Here is a 25,895-nt window from a genome sequence, read left to right as displayed (position 1 = left end):
GTGCAGAGACTGAAGAAATTAGGCACCAACTCAGCGTTCTGATGGGCGTCTATGAGAGTTTGAGGTGTAGGGTGGATGACCTAGAAGAAATTAATATGAGGGATCCACCAAGCTCCCAGCTGCCAAATCTCACTCCAGATCTCACTCCCGTGCATCAGCCAGCAGAGCGGCAATCTCCAAGGCAGAATGCGCTGGTACCACAGGAAGTAGTTATTGTTGGTGACTGTCAGGGAGACGGGGAATACATTATGCATAAAGGATAGGTGGAATAGGACCAGGGTATGTCAGCCAGGTGCGATAGTTGATAGCATTGTAAGGCAGATATCATCTTTTAAAAGCACAAAAGGTGATAAGGTGAAATACCACCACTTTGCTTATTGGAGGCTTGAAGTGGTGAAACCCATGTTTAGTCTCTAGAGCAAAGTTTCCGGCACCCCCCTCCCCCCATACTTCTCCTTCAACCCATGCACGGTACTAAGTACTATAGGTTTTGATACCTTTCGTGTTTGGGGGTTTCATAAAAAAAAAAAAAAAGTGCCTGCCTGGCAACCCAAAGATCGCGGGTTCGAATCCCGCGTCGGGCTTGGATCAGAGTAAGATGCAAAAACTTTGGGAGCTGCATTATGGCCACAGAAGCCGATGCGCCAACAACTAAAAAAAATAAAATAAAATAAAAAATAAACACTGGGAAAGGGAAAATGATGGCAGGAGTGTGTAATGATTCTGATGAGTACAACAAACAGTTGTGCAGAGAAATAGTGGGCCTGTAAATCAGAATGTCTTGTAATGGGGGATTTTAACTTTCTAGATATTGACTGGAACTTGTGGGTTGGTCACTCGTAGACTAGCAAGACTTTTGTGGATTTATTGGAGGATTGTTTTCTGCAGCAACATGTTCGAGGGGCAAGGAGTAATACTCTTGATCTGATTATCACTAGTGATTCCTCATGTATCAAAAATAAGAATCTGCAGATAAAGGAACCACTAGGTGACAGTGATCACAGTGTGCTGACGTGGGATTTACTCAAAGATGTAACTACGTAAGGCGTAAGTAGCAGGGTTTTTGATTTCGTAAAGGTGACAGACAGTTTTTAAATTCTGTACAGTGGGATCAACTGGTTATGTTACCAACGGTGAATTCTAAATGGGAAGTTTCAGGGACTTAATCTTGGAGGCCACTAAGTTTTCATACAAACTAAGAAATACTGTTCAAGGTTCAGGCCTAAATGGATGTCAGATGAATTAATGAGGCTCGTGGCAGAGAATAAAAATGCATAGGATGCATATAAATTATCAGGCGACCCTGAAGCCCACGGGATATAAGCAAGAGGCCTGACGTAACCGAGTGTTCACGAGCGAGGTGCATAGCACGCGTTCCTTGAGTGGACCGGGTTTCAAACCCGTGACTACTAAGTACGATAAATATTTGTATTGACGATTTATTGTAAACTCTACTGACTTGGTTGTCGTGCCGGAGTATAAACAGAAAAAATTTTTAAAATTTTTTAAAAATTTAAATTAGTCTGTAATCAAGTGACGAGAATTTTTGGTAAAATATACAAAGAAAAACAACAAATAGTTCTTTACTTATGTAAACTCTAGAAGGAAGGGGATGAATCAGATTGGTCCACTTAATATAGATGTAACTACGTAAGGCGTTCGACTATTGATGATCCTGCTCAAGTAGCTGATAAACTAAATGAGTAATTTTCATCTACATTCACACATGAGGAGCTATTTAAGGAGAGGAATACCAGAAGTTTATTAAACTCTAACAGGGAGCTAAGTGATTTTTTAATAACTCAGAGCAAAGTGGAGGAGAAAGTAGTGGTGGTAGTAGTAGTAGTGGCATGTAATGCAAGAAAGCAAGTGTATGAGCTTATGCAGCATCAGCCAAAAAAAAAAAAAAAAAATCACACCATTCCCTCCAAATGCCTGTCCAGTTCCTCCTTAAATTTATTTAACCTATCAACTTCCACAACGACAGATGGAAGTTTGTTCCAGCAATTAACCACCCGCTGGCTAAAGGCAAATTTCCGCACATCTATTCTACATCTGTCTTTTCTTAATTTGAATTTATGCCCCCCTTAGGTTCGTAATCTGAACAAGTGGAAGGATCCCATCAGAATTCAAGGCCTTATACACCTCAATCAGATCACCGCGCAGGTGCCTAGTCTCCAGCCACTGCAATTTGCAGAACTTAAGAATTGTTGAAGTTAAACATAAAAAAGGCACCTGGGGCAGATGGAATCTATCCAGTTATATTGAAGGAGACAGCAAGGGAAGTAAGAAAACCCTTAACCATAATTATGGGAGCATCCTTAGAGTCAGAGGAGATCCCCATGGACTGAAGATGTGCAAATGTATCCCCAATTCACAGAGGGAGATCTAAGGGTGACACGAGGAATTATAGACCACTTAGTTTAACTTCTGTTCCCGGAAAAATTATGGAGTCACATGGGTAAAGAGGTGATACAGGATCATCTAGACAAAACTGCAGTAATAGTTCAGTCACAGCATAAGTTTGTTAAGGGGAAGTCTTGTCAGAAAAGAGCAAATCCAAATAAACATCCTTCCAACTAGATATGAACCACACTTGAATGGCCAGCACTATATGGAGCTAAAACAGCAATTTCATCACATCATTTGTTAAACATCAAAGTTAAATAGCTCATCTGAATCAGGGAGCTTAAAAAAAAAAATTCTTTCCTATGGCTATATACCAAATCTTTCAAATTTTGCACTCATTTACATCTTAACCTCAATTCAAGAATAACTATATACAATAAAATTATACTATTGCATTTGGATATAGAACCAACATGTAACCTTGGTCTAGATCGGTGTTGCCCAACCTTTCTTTTTTTACCATGCCCCACCTAAGTCTTTCTAAAATTCTGATGCCCCCTATGTAACATATACATATTTTTTATATTCAAAAATTGAATTATTCCCTAAATGAAGCCTAATTACAACTTGTTCAGGACACAAGACTTAGGTTTTAGGAAGAAATCATTATGAAATTATTAAGAAAAAAACAGTAAGTAAATTTTCAAAACATATAATAGACGACTAAAATTCAAGTACAAAATAATTTATATGAAAGATTTTTCTATAATATTTTAATTTTTAGTAATTATTATTTAATTGTTTAATAATTTCAACATTCCATGTGAAGTCACTTCTAGATGAGTGCACTAAATTTAGTGAGACCCTTGTGCTTGATGCTTGTCGCAGAGAGATTTTATATTGGGCTCCAATTTAGTCAGCTTCAGTCTCAAGTCTCCCCGTTTTGTGATATCCAGTCGATTTCTTTTCTTTAGTAACAAATCATTTATGGCACTAAATCCACATTCAGCTAAATATGAAGATGGAAACGGTAACAATAGCTCTCTTGCAAAGTTGGTTGAATTTGGGTATTTAATTTCTGTTTCATCACAAAGCCATGCCATCGCTCCTTTTATATTGAATAAAGTTTTAACTGACTCATCATTTTGCATTTCTGAGAGTTCTTCTTGGTACTGCATTGATACATCAGACAAATCCACTAACATTGGTTGCATCATCCAGGTTGGAAAATCAATTTGTTTTAAATCAGCGGACAGAATTTTCAGATGATCGACAATAACAAGTATCAGTCACTTCACATTTTTGCAGCCAACGAAACTGTTCAAAATTTTTGTTACAAATATATTTTTGACATAATTCAATAAATGTAATGAAACCAAATATCTTCGCTTTTGCATCGACGAGAGCTTTATTTGTTCCTTGAAGTTGTTTATTTAATATATTGAGTTTTTCAAAGATATCGACTAAATAACTCACAAATGCTTTACCATCGACCGTTAACAGATGCTTCATTTCAGGTTTGTCACTTAAAAAGTCACTAATAGTATCAAATAGGTCGTAAATATTTTCAAGCAGTTCCCTTTCGAGAGCCACATTACTTCAGTGTGAAGTAAAAGTCTCACATGGTCTGCATTTTGTTCTTCACAAAAAAGCTTGAAGAGACGCTCACATTTTGCATTAGCTTTAATAGCATTGACACACTTTATAACTGATTTTAGTACTTCATTAAGAATAGGCGAAATATTTTTAGCTACCAAGTTTTCCCTATGAATAACACAATGCACAAGAAGCATTTCTGGATTCTCATCTTTCATCAATTTTAAGCAGCCATTTTTCTTGCCCATCATATTAGGAGCACCATCTGAAGCGCAAGATGTTATATTTTTCATTGGTATATTATTGTCATCTAAGTAATTTTTTAGCTTATTATATATATCTTTGGAGGTAGTGGTGCTCTCTAATGATTTACAGAATAACATTTCTTCAGCAAAATTACCTTTATCAATATATCTTACATAAGTTATCAATACGGCTTCACTGTCTCTCAAAGTTGATTCATCCATTTGAACTGAGAATTTTCTTGTTTTCAGCTTTCCAACAAGTTGTATTTCAATATCTTCACTAATTTCATCTATTCTTCTGCTAACAGTATTGTTATTGAGTGGCATAGCTTTCACGTCTTCGTCATCTTTTTCCAGAACTGTTTTAAGAAATGCTGATATTGATGGTTTGATTAAATTCTCTCCTCTAGTATGATTTTTCCCAGATTTAGCAACGAGTAAAGAAATTTCATAACTAGCCTCAAGAGTACGATTGACAGTTGCAGTATGAGCAATAAACAGAGACTTTAATGTTGCTCTTTTTTCAAAATTCTTCTTTAAAGTTTGAAAGTAATTTAAATCTGAATTTACATGAGCATTATGTTTCGCCTTCAAATGCGCCTCAAGACGACCTCGCTTCATTGATTCGTTGGTCAAGCATTGTTGGCATAAAAGACAAAAAGGTGACTTTGATCGTGGACAGCGGGTATGAAACCAAATTTTAAGTATTCCTCTGAATACTGACGAACTTTTTTACTTGCACTGCTCATTTTACTGTGCAACTGAAAGAAATAAATATAAGATAAATCAAAAACTAAAAATAAACTATGCATTAAAGTTAATTTAATTTTATTAAATTAAAGGAGTTTTAAACTCCTTGACACAACAGCATCATAATTGTACTAACTTCATTCACAAATTACCATACAAAATTACCTCTTCGCTTATATGGTAACTTCCTATAGGCAACCCGACAGCTGTGTTATTACATGTATATAGTCAGTCTTTCAAGAACTTCAAGTACCCACAAATTGTATGTGTGGAATTAAGACAATCATTTCAATATTTCGCAGTTCTAATCAGTTCTTTCGGTTGACCTATATCAAGGCAACCCAAATATGTTCACTTATACTTTGTCTTCAAAGAAATCAAAACCATTAACAAAACTATCAGTTCGTTATGTCCATCTTTAATCCTAAGTAAAATAATCTAATTCAAGCCTGTTCAACAAGGAACAGAGCTTCAAAAGATCAGTTAGAAAAAGAAAATTCGTACCCATTCCAGAACAAGGTGAAAACCAAAACCACACTAAATTAATAAACTCTAGTGATTTCTACCCAAAAGTCTTTTACGTCTTTTAAACACGTTATCTACAAAACTAGAGAAAACCATATAATTTTCCTTTGTCTCCACCAAACGAGGTAATTCATCCTCCAGGTAAACATCAGTCAGGACTTGTAATTCCTGTCTTAGATCTACGTATAAGTTACAATTAAAAACTAAGTGTTCTATTGTTTCTGGGACACCACACATAAAAAGTGGCGAGGCAGCCAAAGCAAACAGCTTGGAGTTCAGATTTTCATGCCCTAAAAGTAGAAATGATAAATTTAGGCCTGGACAAAACCAGGACACCTTTTGCGTAGGAAACTCTGACACATTTGGAAAAAAAAAATTGAATGTAGCTCTACCTAAATCAGCAGCCGTCCATGAAGACTGCCAACTGTTTATAAGTTCTCTCCTAATTCTTTCACTACCTTCCTTGACAGGCATATCCAAATCTATAGCATACTCTTCTAACCTTGCAGGAATAGCCTTCCTACGAAAAAACTGTAAATAATGATAAATGACACACGAAATGAAACATACTGAATAGGAAGCCTACCATTCAGTACCTGTAGAGCTACCGTAGACGCAGTTCCTAGTTATGACCAGAATAAAAAAAGCGCTGAGCCTGAGTAATAAATTTTCTAACTGAGTTATTATTTATCTGGAAGCCCCAAGTGCCAGCAGCATAGCAAATAATGGGTAAGAAGACACATTTGCAATACAACTTTAAAGTGACAGGTTTTATACCCCATACATTATTGGAGAGTCTCATGATCTTTCCAGTCAGTATTTTAATTTTTTTGAACAAGATACCGGGCATGAGCGATGAAACAACCGATCGTCCATGGGGTTAATGGAATGCAAACCACTGGCTTCCTTGCAAAATAGTTTATTTGAATTGAGTCTTCTTAGCACAGTCCGGTTGGAAATGTTTTCACCTGTGACCGCAACAACCTCAAGAGACAGTTGATGCCAGGGCATCGTAAGGTTTCGTCTTGCTGTTAGAGCCAGATAGCGGTCTTGTTCTGGTTGACGTAGACCTCGGGCAACCATGGCCAGCTTTTCTTGTAATGGTTCTTGTCTCCTGAAACTGCTTCTATGGAAGCAGTTTCAGTAGACAAGAACTGAGACGACACTGCGTGACACGTTAAGCCAATGTGCCATCTTCGCCTGTGACTGCCCGGCTTCAAGTCGTCCAACAGCCCACCATCTCAAAGAATCGTCCGATCGACGATGACGTGCTATCCTGGGTACTGGAGACGTGACTGTTTCACTGAGCAAGCCAATAAACGGAAATGAAGTGATGTGGTCGCAACCCGTGTTTCTATAGGCATGAATAATTTGCATAATGTGCGGCTCTGAAAGGTTGTAGATCGATTTTTATTGGATACTCGGAATTTGTATGCCGGGATGCCTATTATATCAAATATTCGCCTTCAGTGACACTGTTCACATAAAATATTCACGAAAAACATTTTCTTCTATCAATTTTGTTGAGCGGTGTATATTTGAAGCTGCTTTAGACAACTTCGGTTGAATGAGCAAAACAAGTTTTATTGTATTGCTGAAGTATTAACGATTTTGTACTAAATCTTTGATATGAAAATATTTTGGCAGAACTTTAGTCATCAGTTTTTCTACATTTCAGCCAGTAAGAATCATAACAGTGTAAATCATCAGTTAAAAAAAATGATACCTACGTGCATGTTCCTTAACCTTGCTTCCTTTTATTTTACGAACGAATTAAGTCATTAGTTCTACGAGTGATCACAGAGAAATGAGAAACGGTCATTATCATACTGGGTGAAAATTAGAAACTCTTCAAAAAGAGTTGTGTAAGATTATGTTTACACCGTGAAAGCGGTAATTTTTCTGATTGAGGAAATTGCCTTTACACATTACACTAGTTACACTACCCAACACGATTTTTACCTCCAGCAAATCAGTGGTTGTTTCTAGTCAAGTTTTATGTATAGAATTTAAAATCGCTCATAAAAATTTCCTATCACGTCTCACGTTTCCTAAAACGTCTCAATTATAAGATATAGACAGATAAGTGGATTCTGTACAAAGATATCATTACTGTTTGAAATACAATTTTTAAACTTATTAACTTTTGGTTGATTTTGTTTATTGGGCTAAAAGTTAAGCAAGTACATCATTACTGTTCTTGCAATATAGTATATTTTGACTTTGATGCACTTTTCCAGACAAGTCAGTATTTTTATTAATTTTATTACACCATGAAACCAACTGTTCAATATATAGTGTACGGTAAACTACGCTACAAGAATTTACCTTGAGTTCAGATGTACCAATTGCTTTTATTGTTTTTAGATTAATGCATTGTTAAAATGGAGAAGACAAAGCACAGAACTTGCGTCAATCACCCAGACAACTACTTCTGCTATGACACTTAACCCCAAAAACTCATAGGAAGAAAATATAAAATGTCACAAAATTTGCATATTCATTGTACTTCGGCTGCAAGATCGGTGAACAAGAAAAAAATTGGGCTCCACATATCTGTTGTATTACTTGTACAACGAACTTATGGTGTGGCGCGAGCCCATGAATCATTTCGACGACTGCTATTTCTGCATGACAAAAATAAAAGGTGTTTCCAAAAAGAGGAAGCACTGCATCAAATATCCTATCAACAATTAGGCCAGTGCCACACGGTAAAAAAAAACCCAAACTATTATATTTAGGCCACCCGAATAATTAAATTCATCTGCCGTCCTGTGTGTCTTATGTTAATTGTGTGTGTTCCATGGTCGATTTGTCTGTTTTGCTGGACGAAAAATCCCAGTTTCTGGGGAAAAAACCTTGCTATCTACACCTGAGACCGACTAACTCAGCCACCGAGTGAAAAAAGCCCATTAAAATTCCTCGCGTCATCGACGGGATTCGAACCCGGGCCTTTTCCACCCGGTGTGGGGATGCCACACGGTAAAGAACTGCCAGTACCTGTGCTATCAAAATCTTAGGGTATTGGAAGTAGTGATGAAGGTACAGAAGAAATCGTATTACCAGATGTCGCAGAACCATGTACTTCACATGATTTGGACTACGAGCCAGAAAAAGAAAAGGCCCCACACTACATTGAACAAGAAGAATTAAGCGACTTGATCAGAGACTTGGGCTTACCCAAAGAGAAGGCCGAATTACTCGGATCCAGACTGCAACAGTGGAATTTTTTTTTTTTTTTTATGAAAACCCCAAACACGAAAGGTATCAAAACCTATAGTACTTAGTACCGTGCATGGGTTAAAGGAGAAGTATGGGGGGGAGGGGGATGCCGGAAACTTTGCTCTAGAGACTAAACATGGGTTTTACCACTTCAAGCCTCCAATAAGCAAAGTGGTGGTATTTCACCGGTTGATGAAAGTCATCTACCACCTAGAAATTTACTCGCCGAAGGTACAAACATTACAATATACCGTAAGCGAAATGAAGAATTTTAAGATTTTTAAGATATTTTGCAATGGAAAACAACATGTGTCTGCAAAGACGTCGTTGGTCTTATGCACGAACTGAACATTGATCACAATACTTCTTTTTTTTTTTTTTTTTTTTTTTTTTGATTTGGTAGTTGTTGGCGCATCGGCTTCTATGGCCATATTGCACCTCCCAAGGTTTTTGCAGTACTTTGATCCAAGCCCGAGGCGGGAATCGAACCCGCGACCTTGGGTTGCCGGGCAGGTACTTTACCCACTCGGCTAGCCCGGTCGGCTACAATACTTCTGAATGGCGCTTGTTCATTGATGCGTCAAAGCCAAGTTTGAAAGCAGTATTGCTTCATAATGGAAATACTTTACCATTAATTCCTCTTGTTCATGCTGTTGGCCTGAAAGAAACTTACGATAGTATGTCCCCAAATTCTTGCTGCTCTACGTTACAATGACTATGGTTGAAATATTTGTGGTGATCTCAAAGTGACTGGACTGCTTGTTGGGTTGCAAGGTGGTTTCACTAATTACTGTTGTTTCCTGTGTTTGTGAGATAGTCGTGCAACAGCCAAACACTACGTCGTACAACTGGGACAAGAAAGAGAGATGAATATATTCCCGGCAAAAATAATGTAAAGTATGTTCCATTGGTTGATCCACAAAAGGTTTTTCTTCCCCCTTTACACATCAAGCTTGGACTGATTAAGAATTTCACTTAGGCACTGGATAAAGAAAGAAGAGGATTCACATATTTACTGAAAATGTTTCCAAATTTATCTCATGCAAAGCTGAAGGAAGGAATTTTCATAGGTCCTCAAATAAGAAAGCTCCTAAAAGATGAAGAATTTCAAAGAAACCTGAATGATTTTGAACTGGCTACGCGGAAATCTTTCAAGGCTGTGGTACACGGATTCCGTGGAAAGAGAAAAGAAGAGAACTATGAGCAACAGGTGACAAACTTGCTGAAATATTACAAGAACATGGGGTGCTGAATGTCATTGAAAATGCATTTCCTTCATTCCCAACCGGAATTTTTTCCTGAAAACTTAGCAGATGTCAGTGATGAATAAGGAGAGCGCTTCCACCAGGACGTATCTACAATGGAAAAACGATACCAAGGTCGCTGGGACTCTGCCATGATGGGAGATTACTGTTGGTTCCTTAAACGGGCAAGCAATCTGGAGTATAAAAGGAAATTATTGAGTGGGAAACATGTCTAAATAACATATATTGTGTGTAATAATTATAACCATGTATTGTTTAAAAACAAGGAATTTGAAAAATGCTTATATCTTTTGATGTAGGCGTGACAGAAGTAAAAGATTGATATTTTCATAACCAGGACATTAATTTTGTTCAGAATAACCAAATTTTCGTTCCAGAGGTATGACAAAAAAAAAAAAAAAAAAAATTGTCGGGTAGTGTTATTTTGCACGCGTAATTTTAAAACTTTAAATTTAGTAAAACCAACTTATACTGTTATTTAAAATATTACTAAATAAAGGAATCTTTTTTAGATAACCTCGAGGTTCTTAATATTCATAATATTATATTATATAAATTATATTTATATTATATCATATGATGACATTTATGAACGAAAAATATTAAAATAGAAAACATTGGCACATCATTTCGTAACAAGAAAAGTTTATTATTTGTAAGATACATTGTGAAGAGTATTTTTCTACAACGCCCGTAGAAAAGGATATCACTAGTCAAGGGAAAAAAAAAAAAAAAACTGGAAAATTCGCCAGTCAGCTGATTAAAAATCAATGGGGAAACTATAAATTCTCCCCACCCTCGTCAGGTTACCTCTCTCTCCCACGTGATCTTTAACAACAGTAACAAACCAGTAGGAATGGGGTCTTCCCCTGCTGTAGCGGACATGTAGGGATCCGTGGTCGCAACTGTTAAAAATGTACTTCTCCCTTTTGAAATTCTGTACAAAGAAATACTTTAAGATTTTGTGGATTTTCCAAATTTTAATCAAACGCAAAATTTGGTTAGCTTTTGAGTTTAAAAAATAATTAAAATTGGTGTCAATTATCGCATACGAAATTATGTCAAGAATTTGAAGAAAAGGAATGTGATAGAACACTTGCTGTTTATTCTTACTGTTTGCTGGAACTAAGAAGATGAGATACCATTAGACTTACATGAAGAAGAATAGATTTAAAAGGAATCGGCCAGAATTTAATCATGCCGTTTTCCTTTCTGTTTTATTCAAAATATTTTTTCACTATTGAAAGTTCGAGTATTTTTCTAATTTATTTGCTTATCTTTTTATTTCATACTAAAATTAATTTAAAGTATTATATTTTCTTATTTTATTTTTATTAGCCTTGAATATAATAGTGGGGTAAGCCATTTTTGCCATTTAAAACATACATTTTTTTCTATTTTTTGTAATCTTAGTAATCTTCCATGATAGTTTAACTCTTTCGCTGTAACAATAACAGTTACTAAGATTTCACCTTGTTTCTTGAATTTTCTGTGGTGTACTAAAATACTCGGATGAGTGTAAATTTGACTTACACCACTCTGAGAACTGTTAGTGGTTTCACCACTAACATTTCTCTGAAAATTCATATAATTAGTTCCGTGATTGCCAATTAACATTTTAGTTTAAGATTCTTGCGCTAGATGACGCCACTGTGTCTTCCAAAACAAATGTTCGGCGTCCATCTGTAAAGCAATATTATTGTTATATGTTTTGCTGGTGTAGTGCCGTCTACTTAAGTTGTTCTTCTCTAGACGTAGGAGTATCACTTAGGTCATTGAACTTTTTTATATCTCCTCCCCAGTCACGAGCCAGGATAGCCGAGCAACCCACCTGAACAGTCTCATGAAGGAAGCTGGGAGGTGCGTGGAGGACCTGACGACCTGTGTGCTCAGTGCTGCCACCAACGGTAGTCTCTCTACTGCCCTTCTCAAGGTCAGTTTTATTTATTTTCTTATAGTAAACTGGTTAGTAGCTTCAACTCTGGTAGACGCTTGCAAACACCTCGAGTCGCTGCGGACCACCCTACAGCCTTCCGGTCACAGCATGACCCAGTTTCGCGGAAATGTTTAGTGGCGGGCAGAACGGTGTGGGTAAGCTGGGCGAGGTGAACTACCTGCAATCGGACGTCGGCACACAGTGCGATGTGCGGAGACTGTACGATAGGGACATGGGGCGAAAGGTAAGAAAACGTTTTCTTCTATTCTTTGTTCACTGACAGGTGTCCGTGCAGGTGTTTCAACAGAATAGGACCTTAATAATAAGCGATGCATATTCAATGGGTTTTTGAACTCCTTTTCTAAGTGTAGTGTTGAACAAGGATATGCTCACGCGCCTGCGTACCCACTTAAGCTGGGTTTACACGGAGCGTAAACCACGATCGTGACTCACGAAATCGTAGCTTACTGCCTATGTAAACAGACAATCCATGGAATACGATTATGAACGCCACTTCCACGAAACCAGACGACTGCTTCTGCTATATCAAACCGCGTTTTATAATTTCAATCACGAACCGCCTCTCTAGGAGTGAGGTATCTTTTAATTTCAAAATGTGGTTAGTACCCAGGAACGAGTTGGGGGGGGGGATGGTTAGTCATTGAAGTGAGTACCCCCGGGCCTATAGTTATATGGCTCGTTTAAATTTAAATATGCGCCCTTTCCAATGATAAATAAAAAGCAAAACTTACCATTTTTTATGCGTTCAAAAGTAAATGAAACACGCAGTAAAATACTAAAAAATATTATATAGAAAAAGCGTAAAATCTTTTGCTTTTTCTATGGGATGAAAGTTACAAAATAAAAGGATGAAAAATGCAAAGTATAATAATAAAATAAATTTTCTGTTTGTACTCCAGGACGACCAAACGGTCAGAGGAGTTCACAAGATAGACAGAATACAAGAAACAGCACCGTATTCAGCAGTCACTGGCTTGAACCCCTGTCACTCAAGGCACGTGTACTCATGCACCCGCGCGTCTGACCACTAGGCTAATAATTTTGCATGTTAATTTTCTTTCTTTATTTGCAATATTTGGTATTTCATTTTTTAAAAATGATGTTCACATTATAGTGGACGCAGTGTTATTGTTATACGGTTCCTGTGGTTCCCACAAATCCGCGTTAAGTACTCTGTGATGCTGCAAAACATTGCAAACCCAGTCAATGTGGGTTGTGTGAGTAGGCCTCTTCGTTACTGGGAGGCTCGATCACCAGGAAGGAGCCTCCCAGCATGCGTCCACTGGCACGAGGAGCCGGGCCAGGCAGTCGAAAAACATCTGACGGGTCGTCCACACTCTTGCAGGAGCGAGAATGGGGAGGAGTCAAGGAAAGAGCAGAGAAGACAGGAAAGTGGAGGGCGGTGGGGGATGGCAGAGTGTAGGCATCCCCCCAGGCGAAAAGGAGAAAGAAGAGTGCTAGTGCAGTTGGGGCAGTCCAGGAGAAGGACTGCCCCAACTGCACTGTTATGTTCACATTATGTTCAAATGATGTTTTAACATCTTTTTTGAACCAGAATGGGTAATGTTTAATGTTTTTAATGAATTCAGATATTCCAAAAGTTCGTCGCCATTTACATCACTTCATGCGAAGACTCATCTGTTAATTTTGTTTGCAAATTACTGCAATGTGATTTAAGGTGTTCATCTGAAAATTCGCATCTGAAAATTTCATCAATGAACTATAAAAATGTATCAATTTTCCCGGGTTGAGAACAATATTTTCACTATTTTCTGTTGTAAACTGTTCAGATTTCGGCAACAAAATTTTATTATTAAGTATTGCATCCTCGCCAAATGCTTGTTAATCACGCAGTCTCCGCTCATTTGAATGTTCCTTGAGGAGCTCTAACAAAAACAGTCGCAATTTAAAAATTAATCACTAATTTGATAATGGCTGCTAAACAGTTAAATATTCAAGGATTTGGAACAATTAATGAAATGGATGCAGAATTTTTACGAACTGTATATCTCTGTAGTGACATAACCTCATTTCAGCTCTCCTTACTATACTTTGTTTTCGTGAAGTAGAGATACACTCTCGCGTGTAAACACTTTCTCATTCTAAGCAAACTATTATTGGTGACCTGTCGCATTCATGAATTCAAGATCGTAGTTCACGCCCTGTGTAATCTGGCTGTATAGCTGTAATTCTCATCCTGGAGAGTGGAAGTCACTTCTGGCTTGTTCACGACATGCGAGAGCGTCCATAATTCATGCAAAGCAAGACGTGCAAGACTTTTGTCGCATCTCTATTTATTAGTATTAAAACTCCGTTTTTGGGTGGCAGTTCCTTTGAGGGTTTTGTTTTGATCTGATGTTTGCCGTTAGTGAACTCTGATTCAGGACCTTGGCAAAGTTTCTGAATTTATTGACGTTAAAAAACCTTGCTCCCGATGACGTGGCTTTTTCAATTTAACGAAGTCTACTGAGGTTAAAAAGTGAAATACCTCTTCAAGGACGCGTGATCGCAGTTAACTTTCATATTGCCTTTAATAACCTGCCCCAGGCTCCCTCTAACTTCCTCTTATAGTTCTTAGAATCAGTGTCTATAAACGAAAATTTGTGTTTCTGTTAATGGAGCAAAGCTTCTCAAAATGAAAATAGTTCGTCATATATTAGAGCATTGCTGTTTAGAAGAATTAATTTAAAAAAAATCTCCAGGGTCACATTAGTTGAAAGTATGCAAATGAAGAGAAGCAGACTCATCAAATCTCATACAAAACCCTTCCAACGCCCACTAAAATCTTTATAAACAATGAATTACGGCTGTGTGGAAATTATTGTAAAACCATCAACACCTAACAGCTGATATATGTAATGTTCAAATTGGCAAACTCTCCCAAATCGAGAAAAGTAGTTAATTTGGTTAATCTTAATCGCTAAATTAAAAAAAATGATAATAAATAAATAACGAGCGCACAATTTATACCCCAAGCTTTACTTAGTTGTTTATGTTCTAAGAAATAAGCGCAAAGGTCTTTCATTGTTTTCGTCCATTATCGAATTCCAAACCGATTTTTAAGTCGCGTGTGTATACAACTTAAAAAAATACAAATATACAAATACAGTTGTATATATCGTCAGATACATTGAATTCCAAATCGATTTTTAAGCTGTATATATACTGCATATTCAAATATTTGAGCAAAATTTCTTATTTATGTATGCAGGTAAGTCATATATTTAATATCCCGATCCATTCGGCATCTTAACATCGTACTTTCTGGTTAGTGGAGAAGGCTGCCGTAGTCCAATGCGAGGATCCAGTAGTACACGCATTTGAAATTAACGTGGTTTACGCCCACATGACCGCAAAACAAGGTACTGTTCTGTTCTCTTCATATTATAAACGTCCTGACCCTATGTGGCCGTCCTGGAGTATAAGCATTTTCACGTGCGCAACTGAACTTTGTAAAATAAATAAATAAAGTGTAGACATGTGAGATTAAATTGGTTAAAATGGTATAGGCGAATTACTGACGAATAATACCATTACCATGTTTTTATCTGCACTTATAATTATTTTATTAAAATCATGTTTAGACCCAATTCAGCACAGTTTATTCAGTATTTTAACTTTTACAAACTAAACGTTAATGTTTTTTTGCATAATAGTTATAGCTATCGTTTATTTTTAATTATTGAGGAGTTTGCAACATTTTTTAAATTCAGTAACGCTGTCCAAAAAAAAAAAAAAAAAAAAGTAAGACCCTTTTATGTGAAAGGGAAATACTGTTGATAATAATATATTCTTATTATATATATATGTATATGTGTATATATATATATATATATTGCTATAATATTTGAATATACAGTATATAAGAAAAAGAAAAGAATGAGAAATAAAAGAAGAAAAAGAGTTTTAAGAACCTAAAAAAAAACATGAAATTTGAATCGCTGCTCTTGATGGATTTTTCGTGCTCTCTCTCAAACACACACACGCGTACGCGCGTGAGCGTTTAGAGCTCGTCTAACCATTAATAGAGCAGTAAGCATGCTGCTTAACTAGTTTATAAATTTTCACAACTTAGCAATTGTCCCCAGTGCTCCTTTACCACAGTGGACTAATCACAATCTGTGATCTCTTATACTAAAATGTGGTTAGAATACTCTTCCATAGCGTTGCTACCCACAGTTACATACCAGTTAACTATAACAATATCAAAATATATGTACATAAATTTACTCAGATTGCTCCAAATCAGACATCGAGATTGGAGCTGCAGCAGCTTTTCCAGATACGACAGTATCACAGCAACTTTCAACAGAACGCAACCAGAATACTGCCGAACTAAACGCCCTGCAATTAGCAATGACCGAAATATGCAGTAAAAATATTCCGTACAGTAATTTTCAGATTCCCTCAGTTCAGGCCTTACAAAATATTGAATATTCTGTTGGATCCCGAGAAATGAACCAGTCTAGGACATAGCTAAAGTCACAACAAATCTCACAAATTCAAATTCCAAAATACCATTCACAGACTATAAATATGTCATTCACAGCAGCGGAAAGTAAAAATGTCAGCAACGGTGGCAAAATCAAACCGAAACCAAACTTCGACACATCAAACCAAAACTACAACTCTGGAAAAAAAGCATGAGAAAGGATAGACAGGAAGAAGTCATTCTAGCCAGATTAGGAACGAGATACATTTCAACTTAGGCTGTCACTTACTTTGAGGAGAGGACTCAAAAATCTCCTCAAATATTGTCATACTGTACTCATCATTGACTACCCAGAGTTTATTTGAGAGCAACAAATAGCATTCTCCCTATCCAGAGCACAAGTTCGCTACGCTCTAAAACTCTACAAGACACTTGTACAATGGAACGTATTAGAATTTTTCAGATGTCTAAAACCAATAAATATTTATATGAATATTACGAAGAACAAAAAATAAAACAAAGGCACGTAAAGTTATCCCGTAAAAAAATCATAACAGGAAATTCCAATAAAGTGTAAAGTGTGTTTAGGGTCAAACGGCACCAGGGGTCTCCCCATCTCCGCGTAGTTTACATTGTGGTGTGATACAGTTCACTGTAAAGGCCAGAGATTTAAAAGTATATGGATCTTGAGGTGTGTGATGTTGTGTACCGTTGTTCTTCTGGCCATTTAGCCGCCAGACCCCAGCTGAGGCCCAACGTTGCCCACACTTCGCCCCGTGGAGGCAGACCAGGTACACAGTAGTATGGAGCTTTACTCTGGCAGGCCCTGCCACCTAGTTTCCTGAGATTTCAGTGGCAAGGACCTCAAAAAAAAAAAAAAAAGTTTGCGTGGGTTGATCGCTAGATTGAAAGACCGAAATGTGAGCGAAATTAATTTGGAGCTATTAAATTTTGACCTGTGGGATATACGCTGGCGAGCAGGTAGAGAGGGAGAGGAGACTGAAGACTGGGGGGAGAAAGACAGAAGAAATAGGGTCAATAGAGGAGGAGACCCCATTATAAGTCAGTGGGGCATGCCCATGCCCCACCAGGAGGAAATCTGGGTTGGCGAGTAGGGGAGGAGGCAGGAGGGTATCCTCCTGTCTCCTTCCCTACCGCCGAGGGAGGGGGAAAGAAAGATGGGTCTAGCAAGAGCGCCGGCACCGATTGCCACTATGGCTGGCATATGCAGAAAGCTCTGCGGTCTCATTGGGCTGGTTGGAATTCAGCTGGATAGAAAGTCACTCATGAGGCTGTGTCCCATCTGGAGGGGGTCCAAATATACGGTGTGCACTTTTCGTGGGTTATGTCCGGTTCGTGTGGTCATCTTATCATGTTGTTTTTTTTTTTTTTTTTTTTTTTTCCCTTCTTCCTCCTTCTTTCTTCCTTTTCCTTTCTTTCCTGAGGAAGTTAGTTGTTGGTTTGTACTGTTTGCTCTCATAAGTTATTCATTTCATGGTTGTTGCTGTTGTGGTGGTGGATGCGGGAGAGTCCACTTCTTGTGAAGGGGTCTTGCGCATATTGAGTGAAGGCACTATAAGTATCTTTTTCAGTTAGTATCAGATATTCCTGGTCTCTTAGCATTATTTGGGTGGTGGTTATAAATCGGCAGCGGAGATCCTCGTACAGTGGGCAGTCGTACATCAAGTGCCCCCATGTCTCACGTAGACCGCAGTGGCATAGGGGGGGGGGGACACTCAATCCGAATCCATGGAGTTTTCCTCTTATGGCGCCATGGCCGGTCAACAGGTAGGTGGCGAGAAGTCCAGGAGAAAGCCAAGGTGGATAGTTTGGGTACACCAGTTGTAAATCAGGAATAAATTTTTTAGTTATTTCACCTTTGGTTGATGTCTGCCAGCGGGTTTGCCAGCTCTGGTTGAGATGTGTGAGGAGACGTTTGCGTTCCAATTTGTGGTCAGTTTCAGGGTCCAAAGTGAAGTTCAGATGGTTAGCCTCACGTCCCTCGGAGAGTTGATATATTAGGCTGCGGAAGACTATTTCAAGGTCTAGGGGAAGAATCCCTGTCAGGGCCTGGAGGGCGTGTGTGCTTACAGTATTGCAGGCTCTTGTTATTATAAGTAATTAGATAGTATGAATCAGAGCTGTAATACTCAATATGTTCTACGTTGATAATAATATTAGTAAATTAATAAGAGGAGTTTACCTCAATATAGTACGTGGAACACTTCCGTATGATACCCTCCAGAAATTAAAACGGAAAAAACGAAAAAATCGACAACTTACCGGTCTATTAAAGTAAAATATAAATAATTAAATAATCAATTTAACACAATTCAAAATCAATTCAAAACAATTAAAATTCAAATTAACGCAATTAAAAGAATAACGAAATTATTCAAAACGATCTTCCTTCCTGAAGCTGACAATGCTTTTCGACCGACTGTCGTGATCACAGGAATGAAAATCCTGAGGATTTTCATTCCTGAGGATCTTCATTCAAGAACGGACCCAAGACTGATCCCTGTGGGCAGCCTCTGAAGATCTGTCTGGAAATAGAATGATATGGAGTTTCTACAACAACCATTCTGTTGTCAAAATATGTTTTGACGCATTGGTATAGGTTGGCCGGGATGTTGGCCTTCCGGAGCCTGCCGAGGACGCTTGGCCACCACAGGGTGTCAAATGCCCCGGCAAAATCTATTGCGATTACAAGTAGATATTTATGGTTTGTTGTTTCAGCAGCTCTGGTAATGTTTTCCAGGGCATCCAGAATGGAGCAGCCCCTCCTAAAGCCAAATTGATTCTGTGATTGTAGGCCTGCAGCCATGTAGCAAATTTCGATTCTATCTTTGAGGAGGTGTTCAAAGAGTTTACTTAGTACAGAGAGAAGGGCTATTGGTCGGTATGACTCCTGAAGGTCCTGTTGCTTGTTTGGACTTTTCAGGATTAAGCGCAATTTGGCAGTCCTCCAAGCTTGTGGAAAGCATCCCTCATTAAGGCAGTGATTAAAGAGGGTGAGTATTACCTCTGGAATTGTCTCGATGGTCTCCTTGACGATTTCAGGCTCCAGTAAGTCGATACCCGGTGATTTCTTGTTGCGCAGTTTTGCTGCAGCAGTATGAAGTTCAGTGATGGTCAGTGGTTCTTCCTTATTGGTGGTAGTATAGGTATCATTGTCTTGACATAATTTTTTCTGTTCTGGGGTAGTGGGAGTAATATGTCCAGGAAACATGCTGTCCAGGATGTTGTTGATATTATCCTGCCAGGTCTTGGTATAAGTGCCTAGCGGCGTCTTTGTTGCAGGGATGACTTCTCCCCTGGGGAGTTTGTTTGTCGTTATTCTGTAGACAACCCCCCAGGGGTGCTCGTTTCCGGTTGTAGAAATTAGTTGCTCCCATGAGCGCTGTTTCCTGAGTCGGATTAGAGCCGTGTACTCATTTCTTGCGGTGCGATAGTGGTCGCGGAGTTGGTCTATTTCTGCTGCTGGCCAGGAAAGTCGTGCTCTCTGGAATAGTCTTCTCCTTGTGTTCACCTCGCGTCTGAGCTGTTGTAGTTCCGGGGACCACCAGGGGACGGCCCCTGGAGTTGGGTTTTTCCTTTTAATTGAGCAGTTTGCAGCGGCAGTGATGAGATCCACCACGGCGGTTTGGTGCTGTTCCGGGCTCAGCCCCTCTATTTGGAGGGTTTGTGCTGCTTCTCTTAAGGTAGTCTGGAAGAGAGACCAGTCTGCCTTCTGTATGGCGTATCTATGTTGGATTTGTCGGGTTGGTTGTTGTCTGTCTATGGTGCGTTGAAGCGTGAAGGTTATGACCCTGTGGTCCGATGTGGTCCAGCTTTTCCTGACCATCCATCCCGAGAGGTGACCAGCCAGAGACCTTGAGGCGAGTGTAATATCGATTGTGGCTTCCCACATTGTGCTGAAAAAGGTGGTGGGGTTATTTGGCTGATTGAGTATAGTGAAGGTACTGTTTGCCAGGAACTCCTCTAGGTGTTGTCCATTTGTGGCGCTGTGATGCCCTCGGGTTTGGCTGAACCACGCCGGGGATCGACAGTTCACATCCGCTCCCACGACGATCCTGGCATTCTGGAATTCTGTGAGTAAACTCTGCAGGTACCTGGTAGCTGGGAGGATATCTCCCCCTGGGCGGCAGTACAGTGAGACTGCATAGAATTCCCCGAGCGAAGTTATAATATGGGCACATGCGGCCCAGGATGTACAGTAGCTGGAAATCTTGGTTACAGTGATACTAGGGTTCTTAACCAGGATGCAAACCCAGGGGTTGTCTCTATTATCCTGAACTATTTTGTAGGATAGGGGATATCCTCTCACCCCCCGGCTGTGCACATATGGCTCTTGGATAAGTAGGATGTCGAGGTTCTGTTCATTCGCTTTCTTGGTGAGTTGTCCGGCCACGGCCTTAGATCGCTGTGCGTTTAGTTGCGCGAAGTTTACCCTGTCTAGGTTAAAAGGTCTAAGGCGTGCGTCCATAATCAATCTTCATTTGGTATGCACCCTTAGCTTTGATGTAGATGGGACACTGATTATCCCTTAGTGAGTGGTCCGCTGGCATCTTCTGTGATTTACAGTTTACACAGGTGGGCGGATCATCTTTTTTAGGGCAGGTGCCAAATTCATGGCCTTTCTCTGCACAGTGGCCGCAAGTAGGGCACAGGTGTGCGTCGTATGTCCAAATCGACAGCAACGGAAGCATTTGGGAACAGACACATGCTCTTTGAAGCGATGGCTGCCCCAATGTATGAAAACCCTGGTTGTTTGTGCAATCGTTTTCCATGCCTCTGGTGTAAGTTCAACCACCCAATTTGTGTGGTCTCCTGTCCTGGATTTTGTTTGGAATTTTGGGGTGATTAGGGTCGTTGGTTTCACGTTTGGGTACTCATGCTGAAGGTTCCTGGAATATAGTTCCTTCTGCAGAGCTTCTGGTGTTAGATACTTGCTCGTGTTAAAAATGACCATACTGGGCCCCTTTTTCTTGGGGGCGCTGCCTCTAAACCAAGTGTTTGGATCCTTGGGTTGTTGAGGATTTCGTTTGCGTCTTCCTTCGTCTGGGTTTCAATGATCACACCTGTATTCCTTATTTTTCGGACAGATTTGATTTTTGTAGTCTTTAGATCCTGTGTGAGGTTCTTCATAATGGTTTGTTTCACCTCTTCACTAATCTGGTGTTGTGCTGTTGAGGTCGGTTTTAATATTACCAGGTGTGGAGTCGGCAGGAGCGTTTTGTAGTAGTTGCCACACGTGGCAGTTGAAGAGAGGTATCTGGAGCAGTGGTCCTCAGCGCTTGTGCATATGTGGGTGCACGCTGTGGCATTTGTTTTGCCCCACATTCAGCGGAGGCTTGCAGTTTAGCCTTGGCCCTTTCGCTCTCGAGGTAGGCTTCGACAAGGAGTGCATCGAGTTTGTTCCACAGTGTTATTATTTGAGCCCTTAGTGCAGTGGTGACTCTGTTTGTTTGCTCTTTAAAGAGGATTCTAGAGCAGTTTTCAGGAACAGGGATTTTTCATGCATTGTACCCTCGGGTAAGGTAGGATCCAGGAAGGTTTCCTGTGTCTTGTCCTGTGTCCTGTCGTCGCTAGTCTCCTTTGTCGTAATCTCTGTGAGATTTTCCTGCGTTTCCCTTATCTCCGTCTGGGAACGGGTTTCTATCTCAAATTTTGGTATCGAGGAAATTCCGATAGCAGTTTCAAAGGATTATGGGAAAATATATAAAGCTGGAATGATGAATTTGAAAGATGCAATATATAGCCTCAGTAGCTTTTTGCACCTATAATCTTGACACCAACCAACCAGTATTGCTGGCTTGTTGATTCGGGTAGTTTCTGAACGCCTATCCCGCCAAAATTCGACCGTCGGTTATGCCATTATGAAATGGAAACGTATCGCTCATATCACCACTTACAGCAACGCATAGTTAGATCGCGGAAGTCGCTCCACGTGACACACGGTCTACTCGGAAGGGTAGTGTATGACAATTTTGTTGATCGGTCCCATGGATCCGATAGAGGAGCTTCAAATTATCTGCGTAGCTGAGAAAATCGGTTTCCTGGCACAGGAATGGGTGGATAGCAGCAGTAAAGAGAAGCCCAGAAAGAACTCCGTGCTGGAGAACGCCTGTTCTGACTTTCCTAGTGAAGGATTTTTTATTCACCGTCAAGTGAAAAACCCTTGTTGTAAGAAGCGACTTTAAGAATTCAAGGATATTTCCTTTAATCTGGTATCCCTCCTCACAAAGCTGAAGGAGAGGCTGGACGTCAATGCAGTCGAAGGCAGACTGGATACACAATTTCCGTCTCCTGCCTGTCTTGTAGAGCCTCCAGAATGGTGTTAGTGGTTGCCAGCAGGTTGGTTATGGTGGACCTGCGTTTCAGTGCGTAATGGATAGATTGTGAATTACATGGCAGAACCTGGTTGGTTAAGATGGAAGAAGGCACTTCTCCATAACTTTGACGGTGCATGACGCTTTCATAATTGGCCTGAACTGTGATACTGAGGTAGCTCCATGCGTTTTTGAATTGCCCGAACTACATATTGGTTCCAGGCTGTTGGGAAACTTTGAATTGTGAGAATTCCATTTATGATTCGTAGAAGCGCATTATGATGAAAACACTTATGCTCTTAAGGATAAATTGTGCGATCCCATCAGATACAATACATGACTTTGGTGGGATACTATTGATGGCCTGGCTGAGCTCTCCGTTTTTAATGATGATGGATGTGAGGGTATCTCGCTGACAACTGTTGTGAAGGTTCTTACGGTCTAACGCAGACTTGGCTTGAATATTGTAATGTAGTCAATTAAATCGATCGGATTAATTTGTTCAGGGAAATCATCATGTCTTGCCTTAAACGGTGTCTTCCCTACCTTGATTGTTTTATCAATGTAGGCTTTCATGGCTTTAGATTTACTTCTGTTAAACTGAGCACGGGTTCTTGAGTATGCTATCCTGTCTATTGGGTCTGATGTGGCTTTCCATTTCCTTTGCTTATTCTGAAATTCGAGACTTAGCTATTGGTTCCACCATTCATTGCTCCGGCGAGAAATTGACGCGGTTTTTTGACGCTGCAGATCGAGCAATGGAATTCAGCCAGCAGGTAAAAAAGTGCAGCCCGAGCTGTGGATGACATTGGTTTAATGCATCCCAGGGAAAGATGGATGCTGAAAAGCAGCATTTCTGTGGGTTGAGGAGTGAAGGGCTAATCAGTTTTCTTAATTGATATCTGATCATGCCATGGTGTCTTGGATGCCATTAGGAGTCAGAGGGCTACTGGTAAGTGGTCTGACATGTAGGCTGTCTAAGTTGAGGGTATCTGTTGCAAAGATTAGGTCTAACAGGTTAATGCCTCTAGTAGGGGCAAAGTTTTGGAGGGTCAGTCCTACTGCATCCAGATTAGAGTATAACAGTCTGGCGAAGACTGTGTTGGTCTGAGCTAATGTTGAAGTCTTCTCACACACAAGTAAAGTTGGTTTGGGGTGGCATTGATTAATTATCCAGTTAGAGACCTCTTGTATAGTGTTCTTAACTGAGGGTGTGGAGGATGTAGCCTGTGCACACGCCAATGTTGTCTTGGACACTGAGTGAGACTCGTGCAGCTTAAAACAGTTCCGTCTTCAAAGTGGCTGAGCTAGTCATTGAGAATTGCTGTGTGTGTTGAAGAGAATGCCTACACTGCCGCCAGTCCTCCGCTCTCTTGAGCAAAAATGCCAGAGAAACAAGCACGTTGAGAGAAGGCGAGGTCCTCTTCATTAGGGGAGTCATACAACTTTGATATGAGAAGAATTTCCATTGTCTGAAGCTTATTTCTCAGGCTTCTAGCGTTTTTGTAGAAAATAGTGCACATCATAGAAGAGGACGTCGCCTTCTCTCAACGTGTTTGTTTCTCTGGCATTTGTTGGAGCTCTGGTGGCCTTCGAATATCGGCTTTGATTCGTTCTGGAAGTAATCCTCACTTTAATCTTCATATGTGCCTCAGCAGTTGGTAGCAGGTATTCTTGTCGCTGACTTGCTTCTATGAGGCTGTTCGGACCTTTGGAGAGGTTCGGAACAGTAGAAGTTCTACTGTTCCGAACTTCTGCTTCCTGAATGCTTCTCCCCTTTCTTACAGTTGATAGTGGGTCTGAGTCAGCTCTTCCTTTCCTTAGTCGTGGTTTCATACCGTTCAGGAAACTGCATCCCGGTAGAGAGACGCTTGGAAGGGTAGAAATGTTTCACAAATGCCCCGGCAGGCCAAGATGATGCAAGGCTGATTAGTTTGTAATTAGATTCCGCAGAAGTGATTTTGAATGATGCATAGTATGGTTGTTTGGTGGTAAGCCTAGTAACTTCTGCATCTATACCTATTCAGATATGATCTCGTCTGTTCAACTGTTTTCTGTGGGGTAAGCCGTGTGACAAAAATTGATCTATTACGTGTCGAGATTTTATACTGTTCAGCTGCTTCTGATGTCACTGTTTATCTTCGATACTTTGATAATGTTATTGCTACTGTTGGTTCCACACGCCTGTTCATCATGTCAGATGTCAATGTGAAGTCTCTACTCTGGTTTTCCTCTTCTTCTTTCTCTATGAATGAATTCCCACTCTCTCGTCACCTTATTACTCCCAAGCAGCGCGACATGCCTTTTATCTTCAGCTCTACTCTGGAGAGAGTACAATGCTTCCACTGTTCTGACTGGTCTCTTAACTCTGGCATTTGCTGTAGTGATCACAGAGCTATTACTTTTGTGATTAAGTCTTCCTTTTCAGATACTTCTTTTCCTCTGCAGGACCTTCGCCGCTTTTTCCTTAAATGTATATTCTGGTGTCTTTTTTGATGATACTCTTCGATTCTCATTCTCGAACTCCATCTTGAATACTATTTCTAATTATTCTGCATCTGACTATGCACTTTATGTTCGGGAACTCTGTTCATGATGCTAAGAGGAAAGTGTTGCCTAAACATCCAACACCATGGTGAAGTCAGGACTTGACCATTTTACGCTGTCGTGTTTTTCGTGCTCTGTGGTCCTTCCAGCGACATCATACGAGCTGGCCAACCGTAGACGTTGTACAGCTTAAAAATGAATATCGCAACCTCAAACGTCAAGACCATAAATGACAGTAAAAGATCACCTTGGAGAACATTTGTTCTAACTGTAGGTAATTATGACTCTTGGGGTCTGGTTCATCGATTCTCTCTAGAAACAAGGTTCACCCTCCAGAAATTTACAAATCTGTTGACTCTCACAGTTCTATACAGTATAAGTTTGCTTTCTTGCATCATATGCCTGCGCTAATGCTCTCTCTCTCTCTCTCTCTCTCTCTCTCTCTCTCTCTCTCTCTCTCTCTCTCTCTCTCTCTCTCTCTCTCTCTCTCTCTCTCTCGTTACTCTTAAATTTTTGGGTATTATTCTAGATCGCAAATTAAACTTTCAGAAACATGACTTCCACCATCATGTTAAAATAGCCAAACATTCTTATGTGTATGTCCGTCAGTCGCATCATTCTTGGAGTATTAACCGCCGTACTCTTCGTCTTTTGTACAAAGTGGAGTTTGTT

General features: G+C 39.8%; 1 protein-coding gene across 1 annotated transcript in view; it reads left to right on the top strand.

Annotated features, from left to right (window-relative positions):
* LOC150083126 (ankyrin repeat and fibronectin type-III domain-containing protein 1-like) overlaps window positions 1-25,895 on the top strand; it is a 558,629-nt gene that overhangs the window by 217,878 nt on the left and 314,856 nt on the right. The window contains exon 12 of the mRNA XM_090378398.1: window positions 11,755-11,885. Within this exon, the coding sequence (XP_090234524.1) occupies window positions 11,755-11,885 (131 nt within the window). The remainder of the gene's footprint in view (window positions 1-11,754; window positions 11,886-25,895) is intronic.

Source organism: Mastigoproctus giganteus, chromosome 7, assembly GCF_048544385.1.
Source record: "Mastigoproctus giganteus isolate SK-2022 chromosome 7, ASM4854438v1, whole genome shotgun sequence".
Taxonomy (NCBI): domain Eukaryota; kingdom Metazoa; phylum Arthropoda; class Arachnida; order Uropygi; family Thelyphonidae; genus Mastigoproctus; species Mastigoproctus giganteus.
Note: the sequence above shows the minus strand (reverse complement) of the source record. Positions and strands in the feature narration are given on the sequence as shown.